Here is an 18,938-nt window from a genome sequence, read left to right as displayed (position 1 = left end):
GACCTGTTGAGTCTGCTCCACCTTTCCATCGCGAGCTGATCCATTCTCCCACTCATCCCCATCCCCAGCCTTCTCCCCATAATCTTTGACACTGTGACCATTCATACATCTGTCAATCTCTGCCTTAAATACACCCAATGGCCTCACCTCCACAGCAAATTCCAGAGGTTTCCCATTCTGGCTAAAGAAATTTTTAATCCACATCTGTGTTTTAAATGCATACCCTTCAATCCTGAAGTTGTACCCTCTTGTCCTGGACTCCCCTCCCATGGGGGAAAAAAAATTGGCCACATCTTACACTGTTCAGGTTTTTCAGCATTTAAAATGCTTCTATGAGGTGCCCCCTCATTCTTCTGAACTCCAAGGAGTGCAGTCCAAGAGCTGTCAAATGTTCCTCATGTGTTAATCCCTTCATTCCAGAAATCTTCTCTGAATCCTCTCCAATGCCAGCACATCTTTTCTTAAATAAGGAGCTCAAAACGTTACTCCATACTTCAAGTGAGGCCTCACCAGTGCCTTAGAAAGCCACAACATCACCTCCGTGCTCTTGTATCCTATTCCTCTGGATTGCATTTGCCTTCACTGCGGACCCCACGCAGGGTGTCCTAAATGAGGACTTCCAAGTCCCTTTACCAAATTTTGAATTTTCTCCCTGTCCACATGATAGTCTGCCCTTTTATTCTTCCTTCCAAAGTGCATGACTGTACACTTGCCACTACTCTGCCCATTCTCCTCATCCATGTCCCTCTGCAACTTCTCCGTTTCCTCCTCTCCTCACTACTATTATGGGGCAGTTCTTCACATCTTTAAGTTGGTTGTCAATGCCTGTATTTCCAAGGTACAAATACTGGAGATCCAGACTGACTTATTGTGGTGGTTGTGGGTAGGAAGCTGACTGAAAGAGTCTGCTGTCAATCTGGGTTCCACTGGAAAGCACAGAAGGGAGGAGTTGCTCATTTGGGGACTCCGCAAAGTAGTGATCCTGCTACTGCATGTGATGGATAAGTTTATCTCTTCCCTCGTCTTTACTTCTCCCAGTGGCAGACTTGTTTTTTCTGTTTTCTCCCAGTACAACCAGTACAAGACTCCAATGGAGAATATTGGACTGCAAGATTCCCTGCTGTCCCGGTTTGATCTGCTTTTTATCATGTTGGATCAGATGGACCCAGAGCAAGACCGAGCAGTTTCTGAACATGTGCTGCGAATGCACCGATATAGAGCTGCCAACGAGCAGGATGGTGATGGTCAGTCCCCAGAACTAAAGGATTGAGCTGTATTTAGGGATGAAGGTGTGGTGTATCTATGTTGAGCTGTCAATCTCCCACTGTGCCTAGCCCTGCTTTACTGACATTGGACATGTATTGTCTACCACTTAAGACACTCCCCGTGGGTATAACTGCGTCTGCACCTATTGTCTTTCATTATTGTACCATTAGTTTCTGCTAATAAAAGCCATGATTGTTGCTTGACTATGCTACCTTCATCTACTTCATTAACTGGCACTTCAATTTTATTAGCACCTCCTTCAATTTAGTGCATGCACTTGGTGCTCACGATGTGACCTCTTCAAGGCAGATTGGATTTCCACTTTCCAGAAGACCTCACGGGTGAGGTCAAGTTACCTGTATCTATGATCCCCACTTCCATGTGGTGCCCGACATTGCTCTGTCAATGTAACCTTGAAGATATATGAGCAGCACAGTACACGCCCTTCTGCTCTTGTTGTTGAGTCGACTCATATATTTAAAAAGAACTAAACCCTCCCTACTCTGTAACCCTCTTCCACCACCATCCCTGGCAAGGCATTGCAGACACCCACAACTCTTGAAAAAGCAAAAAATAAATGTACTCCTAATGTCTCCCCTAAACTTCCCTCCCTTCACTTTGTACACGATCCTGCCCTGATAAACAGGGGCTGACTGCCCACCCTATCTATACCTCTCATAATCTTGTAGACCTCTATCAAGTCTCCTCACATCCTTCTACACTCCAGAGAGAAAAGTCCCAGCTCTCCTAACCTTGCCTCATAAGACTTGTTTCCCAATTTAGGCAACATCCTGGTAAATCTCCTCTGCCACATCTCCACAGCTTCCACATCCTTCCTGTAATCAGGTGACCAGAACTCCAAGAAGCATCTTGACTTCCATCTAAGCACATTGCAGCTGTCAGGACTCTACAGTGGTGATCTGAACTTGACCTTAGCCTTGAGAACCATAGAACACTACAGCACAGGCCATTTGGCCCTTCTAGTCTGTGCTAAAACATCATTCCACTCATCCCACTGACCTGTACCCATTCCATAATCCTCTAGGCCTCTCCCATCCAGGTATCTATCTAATTTATTCTTAATATAGAACTAAAATTGGCTGGTCCTGATGAAAAAATCATCAATCTAGCTCTTTCTCCACAGATTCTACCTGACCTTTTCAGATGTTCAATGTGTGCAATGTTTGTTCTACCTGCCAGTGACCTTGCAGTGATGGGGATGTGGGCGAAATCTTTCACGGGTGGTGTGGACTTGATGGGTGCTGGGAGTTTCAGGAGCTAAAACTCTGATCTTGACACCACTGATGCCTTATTTTAGCCTTGCCCCTGGGCAGTGCTGTGGATGTCCTGGCGACAGAGGATCCTGATGCCTTGCCAGATGAGGAACAGGAGCTCCAGATTTATGAAAAACACGATAACCTTCTTCATGGAGCCAGGAAGAGAAAGTAAGTCTGCCAGTTGTATGAGTTTGGGGTTGTGTCCCCTTCCCCTTCGTCTTCTCTCTGTTGAACTTTCCCCTAGAAGCTCTAGTTCAGGGAGTGCCTGTACCAGAGCATTAATGTTCAATATACCTGCTGTTACAATTGAAGCACTAATATAGAGCCCTGCAGCACAGATAAAGGCCCCTGCGGCGCTTCTAGTCCATGCTGAACCATGACCTGCACCCAGTCCATAGCCCTCCTCTCCCTTCCATGTACCTGTCCAAATTGTTACGGGTTAAAATTGAGCCCACGTTCACCATTTCAACTAGCAGTTCGTTGCACATTCCCACCACACTACATGTGGAGATGTTTCCCCTCATGTTCCTCCCTAAACTTTTCCCCTTTCACTCTTAACCCATGTTTGTCTCTCCCCTACCCTCTGTGGAAAAAGCCAACCTACATTCACTCTGTTTATCCCTTTCATTTTAAACACCTCTCCCATCTCCCCTCATTCTTCTACAATCCAGGGAATAAGGTCCTAACCTTTCCCTGTAACTCAGTTCCTGAAGTCTGGGCAACATCCTAGTCAATCTTCTTTGCCCTCTTTCTATCTTACTGATAACTTTCCTGTAGTTTGGTGACCAAAACTGCTCACAATTCTCACCATAACATCCCAACTCCTGTACTCAGTACTCTGATTTATGAAGGCCAATATGCCAAAAGCTCTCTTTACAACCCTGTCCACCTGTGACGCCACTTTCAGGGAATTATGTATCTGAATTCCCAGATCCCTCTGTTCTACTGCACTCCTCAGTTCCCGACCATGCACTGTATATGTCCCTTCTTGGGTTGTCCTTCCAAAATGCAACACCTCACATTTGCCTGCATTAAATTTCATCTGCCATTTTTCCAACTGGTCCAGATCCCTCTGCAAGCTTTGAAAACATTCTTTGCTGTCCACAACGCCTCCAATCTTAGTGTCACCTGCAAACCTGCTGATCCACTTTACTAAATGACTACAAAGGGGTTAGGTCTTTCAATGTCAGCTTGAAGATGTATGTGCAACGTTATAAATGGGGATGGTCACCTCACTGCGTTCAGCACTAGATCTCTTGCCTTTGGGCCTAGGTTTACAGAACCTAAAAGCATCCATGGAGCATTCAGAAAAAGGTTGCGAATAGTCTTTCACTGCAACTTTACTATCTCCATTCTCTTGGTCTTTCTTCATGTTCTGTAATCACACCCTCTCAATCTCACAAGGAACTGAGCAGCCACAAACCTCTGAGGTAAAGACCATAGATCATTGCATTATAGTACAAGCCCTTTGGCCCATGATGTTGTGCCGACCCATATGAACTTGACTGTATTTAAAAACTAAAAGTTGAAAATCTGCAGACGCCGTGGTTGAAGTAAAAAATACAGCGCTGGAGAAACTCAGCAGGTCAAACAGTGTCCCTCATATAGCAAAGGTTAAAAAAAATCCATAACCGATGTTATGGGCTTAAGCCCTTTGTCAAGTCTTACCTTGGATGATGTTGGGAGTGATGTTGAGGGGTGGAGGTTACAGGATTTAGTGCTGTTAGGACAGAGGTGCGAGTGAACTGAATGAGGAAACAGTTTTGTTGGTGTGAAACACACAAGAAAGGGACGGAATAACATCCTGTTGCTGGAGGAACTCAATGGGTCAAGCAGCATCTGTGAGGGGTGGGGGGGGAAAGAAGGTTGACGTTTCAGGTCAGAACCCCCCACCCCCCCCCCCCCCCCACTCGGGATTTAAATTGGTTGGTTGTGACCTCCCTATTACATGTTTTATGTGAAACCTCTTGAAATCTATTAACATTGTATCAAAATGGATTGAATATTTGATTTTAGGAATTTTCACTGAATTAATTGAGGATGTGTACTTTCTGCTGATGTGAGAAGCAACTGTAGAATTAAACCACTGTTTAACAAGAGAAGATTGTGTAATATTGCTTCAGTTTGTTGTGGAAGTCCAAAGGGCATACTGTTGCCTGAACTTCCGGGAGTTGTGTGACTGTCCTGTTGTGTTTCTAATAAAATGATACTTTCTAATGAAGAAACCACAAAAAAGGGCTTTGTTACACTGATGTACCACAACTCCAGGCTCTTTCTAAAAACCAAAACGATTTGCCCATTTGCAAAGTTCACTGCTTAACCAATAACACACAGTACTGATTCACTGGGCTGAGGACAGAGAGGTTGGGGAGCAGTTATTGCCTATTCCTCACTGCCCTTGGGATGGTGAACTGCCACCTTGGATCGCTGCAGTCCTTTTGCTGAAGATGCTGGGGGGATAGGTAAAGGGATTGGGCACTTTGGAGGGAGGCTTGTTAGCCAGATGTCCTGGTCCAAATGCAGCTTGGTGGCACCAATTCAATGATTGTAGCAAAGTGGCTGAAGATGGGTTGTTAGTATTGGTGTGAAGAGAGGGTGTAACAATACTGATCGACCACAGCTCACAAATAAGTAAAGAATACACTCACTTGTTTCTTTCAACACTCCAAAAAGTTGACTTTCTTTTATTATTCATTGGACTCCCCAAACACCACCCAGCTAACCTTTGACCTTCTCATTGGCTCACTGCCCCATAGGTGATCTTGACACTCTCACTCCCCTCCACCTGACGAAGGTAAGTACGCAACCATGGCAGCCGCCCCCACCCCCAACCTCCGAACCATGCAAGGAGGCGATTGATTGGAACTGTCCTGTTAAGTAACGGTCCGGAGGTAATCTATGAGCCTGCGCTTCCACCAGAGGATCCTGAGTACATGGTGGGTTACTGTACGACGATATGATGGGGTCGCTAGGCGGGGGAAACTCCTGAGCAAGGCTCAGAAAGGGCAGGAGCCAGGCTGAAGGCTCATCAGGCGGCTGACAACATTGGAGGAACGACAAATGCAGCTCACTTGCATACAAGAGCTGCAGTTCACGACGCAGTGATTTTTTTCAAATCAACCAACAAAGAAATTTGTGACAAGAAATCTGCTCCCAAAATGGAATTTGCCAAGTTTGCAATCTTGAAAACCCATCAAAGGTTTCTTGAGACTGAAATCCCAACATGAGTGACCTATACTTGAATATGAGATTCATTCACAGCTGAAAGAACACATGACATATTGGGTTCTCTGCGTTCCTCTGTGGTTGGAGGGACCACTGAAATCTCTGCATCGGAATCAACAAGAAATAGAACAGCTGAAAGCCAGCCTTTGAGGACAAGATGGCTGCTGACGCCATCGTGGGTAGCAATCGACTCTGCTGCTGAGCCTGGTCATTTCCCGACTACCAATTGTAGAAGTCGCAAGGTAACTGACAGGACCAGGCAAGGCACCAGATCTCCAATGCTTCCAACAAATATATCGTCCATCGCCTCTACTACGTCCTCGACCACCGCAATTCCAACCAGGTCGACGGAAAGATTTCCACTGCAAGCCCAAAGGCTCAACCTGTGTAGTCAATGCTGCCATTTGCTGCCATTTATCTTCAATCGATTAGTTACTTGAGCTTCACAAGGTGCAGGAAGCAGTTGTTCCAGTTTCATTTCTTCCTGTTGACTAGGGGAAGAACCCAATCCTTCCATTTCAATACAGAGGTTGTGGACATAATCAGGTTGGCATAATCTGCCAACTGATCGATGAAAGACACTCACCAAATGCACTTAAACGTGATGAAGTAAACATCGAAGGAACCTGTTCCCAAAAATTGGCTTTGACAGGGGTTGTTCCAGTTGGCCTGCACCACTTACTCAACATCTGTGACGGTTGCCTATTGCCTAGGCTGTCATCAGCTAGTTCTTGGGCAATACAAGTCTTTCTAGAAGGCTGAGTACACGGCAGAATAGCCACTTTAAACATGTTGTATGGGAGATTACTACCCAGATCCACTAAGACATTCTCCACAGGCCATCTGCTCTGGAAGACTCTCCACATGTAAACTCCACACATACTCCACATCTTCTGACTCGTCATACGGAGGGCAGAGAAATGCACTTCAAGGATCGTGAACCATGCAGGGCATTATTAATGAAAAGGGGGGGAATCTTTAGTTTGACCTTCCCAACAATTCCTGTAAAGGATTTATCGTCCTCATCCATTTTAAATTAGAAGGAATTGAGAACTCGTCGGGTCACCACTTGTAATGACACTGATTTACCACAGCTGACAAGCAAATAAAGAATACACTTTTTTTTCCAGCAAGACATGATTATTCACTAGACCTAACATTGCCCAGCTAAACTCCTCTGACCTCATTAGCTCTGCCATATGGATGATCCTGACACTTTCACTCCCCTCCCAACGAAGGTATGTACGCAACCTTGACAGGGGTATTGTACAAATGGGCTGGAGTTGGAGTGCAAGGATCAGGAGATGGAAGGATTAGGTGTCCCAAAAATGAGAGGTGGGATGAGCCAGATCAGATTGAGTGTATGTGGGGGGAGGCTCATCTATTGGGTCGATGATCATTCAGAACTGGAAAAGGAAGTGTTTGAAGATAACTGGAGAAACCCAAAGGAGTCTTGCTCATGGAGGCCAAGGTTATCATGCTCTTCTTTCACGTCCAAGTGGATGTAAGTTGGCATTTTCCACAGTTTGGGGAGATAAATATGAGAGGTAATTTTTAAGCCGAAAGGGGAAAAGTTTAGGGGGAATGATAGGGCCAAGTTCTTCATTCAGAGAGTGATGGGAGTGTGAAATAAGCTGCCATCTGAAGTGGTTAATGCCAACTCGATCTTAAATTGGATACATGGATGGCAAAGGTCTGGAGGGTTTTGGACTGGGACCAAGTCAATGGGATGAGCGGAATGATGGTCAGCACAGACAAGAAGGGTTGAATGGCCTGTTTTCTGTGCCTTAGCCTGGTTCTAGACAGCTCAGCCAGGAGCTACAGCTGCATGCCATTTACCTTATTGGGCCCCACAGGGGTTTTGTACAGTGCATTGAAGTCATCTCATCGATCTAAACTCCAGAATCCATAGGCTCATGGTCAGTCAGTGTGGACTTGATGGGCTGAAGGGTCTATCTTTTTGTATTGAACATTGTGAGCTTGAAACCCTGAATGGTGACCTCCAACTCCTATTTTCAATGCTTGTTCATCTTTCTGATTGATGGGACCTTGTAACATTGCAGTTAACTGTTCATGTATAAAGCAGTGATTGTCAAGGGTAATGCTCAAACAGAACATCGGCTGCACAAACTTTCTCTGCCTGCGTTAGAGCTCCTCAATCTTCATTCATTTTAATGACATCATCTCCATTTCCAGTATTTAGAACATTTAACCAAGCAGGTACTTCAACCCATAATGTTGCATTGACCCTTATATAAACCTATTCAAGAATCTAAACCTTCTGTGTCTTCACACCCATCACCTTCTATTTTTCATGCATCCGTGTGCCTGTCAAGAGTCTTTGAAATGTCCCTATTGTACCAGTCTCCACCACGACCCCGGACAAGGCTTTCCAGACACCCACAACTTTTTAAAAACAAAACCCTGATGTCTCCCCTAAACTTCCCTCCCTTCACTTTGTACATATATCCTCTGGTGTTGTTTCCTCCCACGTAGAGAAACAGGTGCTGGCTGTCCACCCTATCTAAGCCTCTCGTAATCTTGTAGACTTCCATAAAGTCACCTTTCATCCTTTGCTGCAAATAGAAAGCCCCATCTCTGTTAACCTTGCCTTCAATATGTCATATTCTCCAATCCAGGCAACATCCTGGTAAATCTCTGGCCCCCTCTCCAAAGCTTCCACATCCTTCCTGTAATGAGGTGACTAGAACTGAACACAATAGTCCAAATTTGGTCTCACCAGTGATTTGTAGAATTGCAGCATGATCTCAGGACTTGAACTCAATCCACTGACTAATGAAGGCCAGCATCCTGTAGGCCTTCTTAACTACCCTTATAGGCCTTTCAACCTGTGCATCCTTGAGAGAGCTCTGGATTTGGACCCCAAGGTCCCTCTGCTCTTCCACACTGTAAAGAATCCTGCCTTTAACCATGTATTTCCACTTCAATTTTATACACTTCAAACTTTTCAGTTGACCAATTTTATTTTTTTCCCAACTAAAGTCATCAGTGCAGATACAATTTGTTTATTAACTGTCAGCCCTGTGCTCTGCTCTGTTGGTCGCATTTCCAATTCCAAAGCATTGTGCGTCTTCCCGTCTCCCTGTGATTCTTAACCCATCTTTGGTTCCAAGAATGCTCTCACATGCAACTCTCTCCATAGGTTGTGGTCGTATTCTTTCTGCAACCTTGTTCTGCAAATGTCATCCTATCTCCTTTTTGAATTTTTTAATTCTGCAGGATATTAGTATTTTGTGGTTTCGTACAGCAATTCAGCAATTTAGATTCAGCTTTGGGATCAACACGTTCATAGCATTTTGTAGGTTTATTGCCATGAGGCAGCATCACAAGTACCTAATATTGCTATAAATTACATTTAAAAAATAAAATTCATACAAGTTATGAGAAATAGAGGTGGTTTCATTGTCCATTCAGAGATCGAATGGTGGGGGAGGAAGCTGTTCTTGTACAATTTTATGTTAGTCTCTGGGGCCCCCCCCCCCCCCATACCACCTGCACGATGGTAGCCGTGTGAAGAGGGCATGGCCTGGCTGGTGAGGATCCATGAGGGTAGAGGATGCTTTCATACGACACTGCCTCTTATAGAGATCCTCGATAGAGTGAAGTCTTGTATCCGTGAAGGTGCTGGCCGAGTTCACAACTCTTAGCTTTTTTTTGTCCTGTGCATTGGCATCTCCATACCAGTCAGTGATGCAATCAGTCAGAATGTTGTCTACAGTGGACATTTGCTTGACTTTAGTGACTTGCCAAATCTCTTAAAAATCCTCAGGAAGTATAGGTGTTGGCAAGCCTTTTTGTGATTGCATCGACCTGGAGAACCCAGGACAAATCTTCAGAGATGTGTTGAAAAAGATGAAGGTGGATAAATCTCCGGGACCGGACAAAATATTCCCAAGGACACTCAGGGAGGCTTGTGGACAGATAGTGGGGCCATTAACAGAGATATTTAGGATGTCACTGGCCACAGGGGTAGTGCCAAAGGATTGGAGGGTGACGCATGTGGTTCCGCTGTTTAAAAAAACATCCAAATATAAACCTGGGAATTATAGGCCCGTGAGTCTGGCGTCTGTGGTGGGTAAGTTTTTTTTAAATTTTTTATTTTTCACACTATAAACCATATAGATCAAAATACATACATTTTCCTTCTTAAATATATACAGTGTCGTTTTCTCCCCCCCTTCCCTCCTCCCCTCCCTACCTCCCCTCCCTCCCTCCCTCCCTCCCCTCCCATTTATTTAAAGTTCAGAAAATAAGATACATTAAACCCGTTAAACAATGTTGTCACTCAATAAAAATAAACAAGAAATTCCACTGAGTCAGTTCTTTTCATTCTCTTCTTCTGTCATTTTAGGTGGTAGATGTCCACGGTAGGTTTTCTCTATTATGTTTCATGTATGGCTCCCATATTTGTTCAAATATTGTAATGTTATTTCTTAAATTATAGGTTATTTTTTCTAATGGAATACATTTATTCATTTCTATATACCATTGTTGTTATATCTTCTAATTTCTAGGCTGACATAATACATTTTTTTTGCTACAGCTAGGGCTATCCTAACAAATCTTTTTTGTGCACCATCCAAATCAAGTCCAAATTCTTTGTTTTTTATGTTACTTAGAAGGGAAATCTCTGGGTTTTTTTGGAATATTACTTTTTGTGATTTTATTTAATATCTGGTTTAGATCTTCCCAAAATTTTTTTACTTTCTCACCTGTCCAGATTGCATGAATTGTTGTTCCCATTTCTTTTTTACATCGAAAACATCTGTCAGATACTGTTGGGTCCCATTTATTTAACTTTTGAGGTGTAATATATAGCCTGTGTATCCAGTTATATTGTATCATACGTAACCTCGTATTTATTGTATTTCTCATCGTTCCTGAGCATAACTTCTCCCATGTTTCCTTTTTTATCTTTATATTTAAATCTTGTTCCCATTTTTGTTTAGTTTTACCATTTGTTTCCTCGTTCTCCTTTTCTTGTAGTTTAATATACATGTTTGTTACAAATTTTTTAATTATCATTGTGTCTGTAATCACATATTCAAAATTACTCCCCTCTGGTAACCTCAGACTGTTTCCCAATTTGTCCTTCAAGTAGGATTTCAGTTGGTAGTATGCCAACACTGTATCGTGAGTTATATTATATTTATCCTTCATTTGTTCAAAGGATAATAATTTATTTCCCGAAAAACAATTTTCTATTCTTTTGATCCCTTTTTTCTCCCATTTTCTAAAGGAAAGGTTATCTATTGTAAAAGGGATTAGCTGATTTTGCGTCAATATTAGTTTTGGTAGTTGGTAGTTTGTTTTATTCCTTTCTACATGAATCTTCTTGCAGATATTGAGCAGACGATGTAATACTGGAGAATTCCTACGTTGTACCAATTTTTCATCCCATTTATATAATATATGTTCAGGTATCTTCTCCCCTATTTTATCTAGTTCTAATCTAGTCCAATCTGGCTTTTCCCTTGTTTGATAAAAATCTGATGGGTATCTTAATTGTGCGGCTCTATAATAATTTTTAAAGTTTGGCAGTTGTAAGCCTCCTTGTTTATACCATTCTGTTAATTTATCTAGTGCTATCCTTGGTTTCTCCCCTTTCCATAAAAAATTCCTTATTATTTTCTTTAATTCCTTGAAGAATTTCTCTGTCAAGTGTATTGGCAATGCCTGAAATAGGTATTGTATCCTTGGGAAAATGTTCATTTTAATACAGTTTATCCTTCCTATTAGTGTTAGTGGTAAGTCTTTCCAATGCTCTAAGTCGTCTTGTAATTTTTTCATTAGTGGATAATAATTGAGTTTATATAGATGTCCAAGGTTTTTATTTATTTGTATACCTAGGTATCGCATTGCTTGCATTTGCCATCTGAATGGTGATTCTTTCTTAAATTTTGAGAAATCCGCATTATTCATTGGCATTGCTTCACTTTTATTTGCGTTAATCTTGTACCCCGACACTTCTCGATATTCCTTCAATTTCTTATGTAATTCTTTTATTGATATTTCTGGTTCTGTTAAGTATACTATAACGTCATCTGCGAATAAACTGATTTCATATTCCTTGTCTTTTATTTTTATCCCTTTTATTTTATTTTCTGTTCTTATCAATTCTGCTAGTGGTTCTATAGCTAACGCGAATAATAAGGGTGATGGTTGGCGTCCCTGCCTTGTTGATCTGCTTAAGTTAAATTGCTTTGATACATATCCATTTACTGTCACTTTCGCCAATGGCCCCTTATATAATGCTTTAATCCAATTAATATACTTCTCTGGTAAACTGAAATTTTGTAATACTTTGAATAAATAATTCCATTCTACTCTGTCAAAGGCCTTCTCTGCGTCTAAAGCAACTGCTACTGTTGGAGCTTTATTCCCTTCTTCTGCATGAATTAAGTTAATAAATTTACAAATATTGTCTGTTGTTCGTCTTTTTTTAATAAATCCAGTTTGGTGTAGATTTACTATTTTTGGTACATAGTCGGCTAATTTGTTTGCTAATAGTTTAGCTATTATCTTATAACCTGTGTTAAGTAAAGATATTGGTCTATATGATGCTGGTGCGAGTAGATCTTTCCCTGTCTTTGGTATCACTGTAATTATTGCTGTTTTGCATGAATCTTGTAAGCTTTGTGTTTTATCAATCTGGTTGATTACTTCCAGGAGGGGAGGAATTAATAAATCTTTAAATGTTTTATAGAATTCTATTGGGAATCCATCCTCTCCTGGTGTTTTATTATTCGGTAGTTTTTTTATTATCTCTTGTATTTCTACTATTTCAAAAGGTTCTGTTAATTTATTTTGTTCCTCTGTTTGTAATTTTGGTAGTTCAATTTTAGTTAAAAATTCATCTATTTTGTCTTCTTTCCCTTCGTTTTCAGTTTGATATAATTGTTCATAGAATTCTCTGAAGTTTTCATTAATCTCCGTTGGATTATATGTGATTTGCTTGTCTTTTTTTCTTAATGCCAATACCATTCTCTTAGTTTGTTCTGTCTTATGCTGCCATGCTAGGATTTTGTGCGTTTTTTCCCCTAGTTCATAATATTTCTGTTTTGTCTTCATTATGTTCTTCTCCACCTTATATGTTTGTAGTGTTTCATATTTTATTTTTTTATCCGCCAATTCTCTTCTTTTAGTTGTATCTTCCTTCATTGCTAATTCTTTTTCTATATTTACTATTTCCCTTTCCAACTGCTCTGTTTTCCTGATTATAGTCCTTCTTCATCTTAGTTACATAACTTATTATTTGCCCTCTGATGAACACTTTCATTGCGTCCCATAGTATAAACTTATCTTTCACTGATTCCGTATTTATTTCAAAGTACATTTTAATTTGTCGTTCAATGAATTCTCTAAAATCCTGCCTTTTAAGTAGCATGGAGTTTAATCTCCATCTATACATTCTTGGTGGGATGTCCTCTAACTCTATTGTCAATGTCAGGGGTGAGTGTTCCGATAATAGTCTAGCTTTATATTCTGTTTTCCTAACTCTGTCTTGCATGCGAGCTGATAACAGGAATAGGTCTATTCTTGAGTATGTTTTATGTCAACCCGAATAATATGAATATTCCATTTCCTTTGGGTGTTGTTTCCTCCATATATCCAAAAGTTGCATTTCTTCCATCGATTTAATTATAAGTTTGGTTACTTTGTTCTTTCTGTTAATTTTTTTCCCAGTTTTATCCATGTTTGAATCCAAATTAAGGTTGAAATCCCCTCCTATTAGTATGTTCCCTTGCGTATCTGCTATCTTCCAAAAGATATCTTGCATAAATTTTTGATCTTCTTCGTTAGGTGAATATACATTAAGTAAATTCCAAAATTCTGAATATATCTGACATTTTATCATTACATATCTCCCTGCTGGATGTATTATTTCCTCTTCTATTTTGATTGGTACATTTTTACTGATTAATATAGCTACTCCTCTTGCTTTTGAATTATACGATGCTGCTGTTACATGTCCTATCCAATCTCTCTTTAATTTCTTGTGTTCCATTTCAGTTAAATGTGTTTCTTGTACGAATGCTATATCAATTTTTTCTTTTTTTTTTCAGTAAATTTAGCAATTTCTTCCTTTTGATTTGGTTATGTATTCCATTAATATTTAAAATCATATAGTTCAACATAGCCATTTCATACTTTGTTTATCTTTCCTTTCCGTTTCCTCATCATCACCTTTCCTTCCTATCCATTTCTGCTTTCTTTTTTTGAACACTTTATAAGACAACATTTCTAAAACATAAAACATTTCCCTTATTCTCCTATCTAAAATTCCTTTAACCCCACTATCCCCTCCCCTTCCTGAGTTGCCCTTTATTCCTTGTCGGGCAGCCACATCTCCCCTCTCCATTTGGATTTGCGAATTCACTCGCAAGCGTCAACTGATTTCGCAGTGACCGTAACTCTTCCCCACCCAACCCCCCCCAGAAAAGATTTTAATTTTCATATACAACAAAGGTCACTCTCTTAATTCCCCCCATACTTCCTTTCTTCCCTTTCTTTCCCTTCTTAGTTCTTACCTATATTCTATTTTTTTTAATATCTACATACACACATACATATAGTTTGTGGTCATTTTTGTTCTCGTTACGTATCTTCCTTTCTCTGTCTGTTTTGTAGTTGTTCTGCAAATTTTCGTGCTTCCTCCGGATCCGAGAATCGTCTGTTTTGCTACCCTGGAATAACTATTTTAAGTACCGCTGGATACTTTAGCATAAATTTATATCCTTTTTTTCATAGGATTGTTTTTGCTGCATTAAACTCCTTCCTCTACTTCAGGAGTTCAAAACTTATATCTGGATAGAAAAAAATTTTTTGACCTTTGTATTCCAGTGGTTTTTTGTCTTCTCTTATTTTCCTCATTGCTTTCTCCAATATATTTTCTCTTGTTGTAAATCTTAGGAATTTTACTAGAATGGATCTTGGTTTTTGTTGTGGTTTCGGGGCTAATGTTCTCTGTGCCCTCTCTATTTCCATTTCTTCCTGTAATTCTGGTCTTCCCAGGACCCTGGGGATCCATTCTTTTATAAATTCTCTCATATTCTTGCCTTCTTCATCTTCCTTAAGGCCCACTATCTTTATATTGTTGCTTCTATTATAATTTTCCATTATATCGATCTTCTGAGCTAACAGCTCATGTGCCTCTTTAACTTTTTTATCCGATTCTTCTAATTTCTCTTTTAAGTCCTCTACTTCCATTTCTACGATTATTTCTCGTTCTTCCACATTATCCACTCTTTTTCCTATCTCTGATATGACCATTTCTATTTTATTCATTCTTTCTTCTGCACTCTTAATTCTTCTTTTTATCTCATTAAATTCTTGTAATTGCCATTCTTTCACTGATTCCATATATTCTTTAAAAAAAGATATATCCATGTACTTGCTTTTCTCTTCTTCTTCCACTTTCTGTTCTTCTTCTTCTTCTTCCTCTGGTTGACCATCTGTTGTTTCCTTGTTTTCTTTTTACCCTCTTCTTTCTTGTTCTCGTTATTTTCTATGTTCTGCTCCTGTTGCTGTGCTGCAGGTGTCTCTCTCAGGTGTGGAGATCGACTCCGCAGCTGTTCCCCCCTCCCGTCAGTGTGGGTTTTTTTCCTATATCTGACATAATCATCTCTAATCTATTCATTTTTTCTTCTGTACTTTTTACTCTTCTTTTTATTTCACTGAATTCTTGCGACTGCCATTCTTTTACTGATTCCATATATTCTTTAAAAAAAAATATCCATGTACTTGCCCTTCCCTTCATCTTCCATTTCTCTGTGTTCTTCCTCCTCTTCTTCTGAGTCCACTCCAGGATCTGTGTCCTTTACCTCTGTCTCTTCTGGTTTTCTTGTTGGGTTGTTTGTTTTATTTTGTTGGGTAGTTTTGGTCTTCTTATTTTTATTAGAAGTGTCTTGATGCTGGTCTTCTTCCTCTGGGTTGGTCATCTTTGATTTCTTTTTACTCTTCTTTCTTGTTTTCGTTATTTTCTGTGTTTTCCTCTTGCTCCTTTGTTGTGGTTCTCAATTTCAGCTGTGGAGATCGACTCCTCAGCTGGTCCCCCCTCCCGTCAGTGTTATTTTTGTCGCGGCTGCGCACTTTTGTTTGGCTCCATGAGCCATTTTTGTAGTCCTGAGTTCGGGTCTTTAACTGACCTTAGGGAGCGGGCTTCTCTCTCCACAGCGGGCTTCCTTGGACAGGTAAGGCCTTCACCTTCTTCTTCCGACGTCCTTTCTTCTTCTCTTCTTCCTGTTGGTTTTGGCTTTTCTTTTTTCGCTGCTATTTTCTCCACACCTTTACTTTCACTTTATTTTGGTTTCTGTGTTTGTGCCTTTGTTTTTTCACTGTCTTTTTTTTACTTTTCTGGAGAGGGCTGGAGTTCCCCGACCGGCCACTACTCCATCACGTGACTCCTTCGTGGTGGGTAAGTTGATGGAAAGTGTTCTGAGGGATGCTATTTACAAATATTTGGAGGTACAGGGATTGATAGAGAGTAATCAGCATGGTTTTGTCAGGGGTAGATCATGCTTGACAAACCTGATTGAGTTCTTCGAGGGGGTTACAAAAAAGGTTGATGAAGGGAAAGCTGTGGATGTTGTCTATTTAGACTTTAGTAAAGCTTTTGACAAAGTTCCCCACAGGAGGTTAGGAAAAAAGGTGCAGGCATTAGGTATAAATAAGGAGGTAGTGAAATGGATTCAGCAGTGGTTGGATGGGAGGTGTCAGAGAGTATTGGTAGAAAATTGTTTGTCCAATTGGAGGCCGGTGACTAGTGGAGTTCCTCAGGGATCGGTCCTCGGTCCACTATTATTTGTTATATATATTAACGATCTGGATGTAGGGGTAGAGAATTGGATAAGCAAGTTTGCGGATGACACAAAGATTGGTGGTGTTGTGGACAGTGAGGTAGATTACCATAGATTAAAAGGTGATTTAGGAAGGCTAGAGGTGTGGGCTGAGAAATGGCTGATGGAATTTAATACAGATAAATGTGAGGAGCTACATTTTGGAAAGGCAAATTTAAATAGGTCATATGCATTAAATGGTAGACAATTGAGGAGTGCAGAGCAACAAAGGGATTTAGGAGTTATGGTAAATAGTACCCTCAAGGCTGATACTCAGGTAGATGGTGTGGTGAAGAAGGCATTTGGAATGTTGGCCTTCATCAATCGGAGTATTGAATTCAAGAGTAGGGAGGTTATGATGAAATTGTACAAGGCTTTGGTGAGGCCAAATTTGGAGTACTGTGTACAGTTTTGGTCACCAAATGATAGGAAAGATATAAACAAAATAGAGAGAGTGCAGAGAAGGTTCACGAGAATGTTGACAGGATTTCAGGGTCTGAGTTACAGGGAAAGGTTGTGCAGACTGGGGCTTTTTTCTCTGGAGTGTAGAAGATTGAGAGGGGACTTGATAGAGGTGTTTAAGATTTTAAAAGGGACAGACAGAGTAAACGTGGATAGGCTTTTTCAATTAAGAGTGGGGCAGATTCAAACTAGAGGGCATGGTTTAAGATTGAAGGGGGAAAATTATAAGGGGAGTACGAGGGGAAATTTCTTTATGCAGAGGGTGGTGGGGATGTGGAATGAGCTTCCGACAGACGTGGTCGAGGCAGGATCATTGGTTACATTTAGGGAAAGACTGGATCGTTACATGGATAGGAGGGGACTAGAGGGGTATGGACCGGGTGCTGGTCAGTGGGAGTAGGAGGGAGGGGATTTGTTACGGCATCGACTAGTAGGGCCGAACTGGCCTGTTGTGTTCTGTAACTGGTTATATGGTTATATGTTGTAAGTTTGAAGTTCTTAACCCTTTCCACTACTGACCCCTTGTTGAGGACTGGTTCGTGTTCTCCTGATTTCCCAAATGGAATGAAGCCCTGTTTAGTGTAATGTGCCAGTCAACTTTATCCTGGGTACTGTTGAGTTTCTTCAGTGTAATTATATCTGGACTCATTCAGGCAAGTAAAGAATGTTCGATCAAACTGGTAGATGATGGGAACACATCAAGTGTGAAGAGGCGAGCCACATGAAATGGAATACCCAGTTTCCAATCTGCACATAGCCAGATATTTATCTGGCTGGTCCAGTTGAGTTGCTGGTCAATGGTAACTCCCTTGGGATATTGAAAATATTTGATGTTCCTTTATTGTCAAAGAACCATAGAATATTACAGCACAGTAACGAGCTCCTTCGGCCTTTCTAGACTGTGCCGAACCATTTTTTTGCCTTGTCCCACTGACCTGCACCCTGTCCATAGCCATCCATCCCTCTCCCTTCCTTGTATCTGTCCAAATTCTTCTTGAATGTTAAAATTGTGCCCACATTCACTAATTCAACTGGCAGCTTCTTCCACAATCCCACCACCATCTTTGTGAAGCAGTTCCCCATCCCTTTCACCCTTAACCCATGTCCTCAGAAAATCAGAAAGAGCAAGGAGGGTGAAAAAAGCAAATCTGAAGGCTTTACATCTTAATGCAAGAAGCATTCAGAACAAGGAAGATTAATTGGCTGTGGAAATTGAGACAAACAAATACGTTTTGATTGGGATTACAGAAACATGGCTGCAAGGTGGGCAAGCCTGGGAACTTAACATCCCAGGATATATAATATTTAGGAGGGATCGACAAGAAAGAAAAGGGGGTGGGGTAGTATTGATGGTGAGAGAAGGGACTGACGCGATCTACAGGAAGGATATTAACTCGGAAGATGCGGAATCTATATGGGTAAAACTGAGGAATAGCAAGGGGTGGAAAATGTTAGTGGGGGTGGTATATAGGCCTCCAAATAGTAACGTAGAGGTGAGGGAAGACATAATAAGAGAAATTAGAGAAGCATGCAATAAGGGAACAGCTGTAATCATGGGAGACTTTAAATTACATATAGATTGGACTAGTCAAATTGGTAAAAATACTGAGGAGGAGGAATTCCTTGAATGTTTACGGGACGGTTATCTAGACCAATATGTCGAGGAACTAACTCGGGTAGCAGGCCATTTTAGATTGGGTATTATGCAATGATAAGGGGCTAATCAACAATCTTGTTGTACGAGGCCCTTTGGGTAGGAGCGATCACAATATGATCGAATTCTCACTCGACATGGAGAGTGAAGAAATTAAAACCGAGACTAAGGTTCTGAATTTAAATAAAGGGAATT

General features: G+C 40.9%; 1 protein-coding gene across 2 annotated transcripts in view; it reads left to right on the top strand.

Moving 5' to 3' along the window:
• LOC138760281 (zygotic DNA replication licensing factor mcm3-like) overlaps window positions 1–18,938 on the top strand; it is a 95,091-nt gene that overhangs the window by 55,293 nt on the left and 20,860 nt on the right. For both annotated transcript variants that reach the window (XM_069930645.1, XM_069930644.1), the window contains 2 exons: window positions 1,070–1,244; window positions 2,585–2,711. In XM_069930645.1, the coding sequence (XP_069786746.1) occupies window positions 1,070–1,244; window positions 2,585–2,711 (302 nt within the window). The remainder of the gene's footprint in view (window positions 1–1,069; window positions 1,245–2,584; window positions 2,712–18,938) is intronic.

The sequence above is a fragment of the Narcine bancroftii genome, chromosome 4, assembly GCF_036971445.1.
Source record: "Narcine bancroftii isolate sNarBan1 chromosome 4, sNarBan1.hap1, whole genome shotgun sequence".
Taxonomy (NCBI): Eukaryota; Metazoa; Chordata; class Chondrichthyes; order Torpediniformes; family Narcinidae; genus Narcine; species Narcine bancroftii.
Note: the sequence above shows the minus strand (reverse complement) of the source record. Positions and strands in the feature narration are given on the sequence as shown.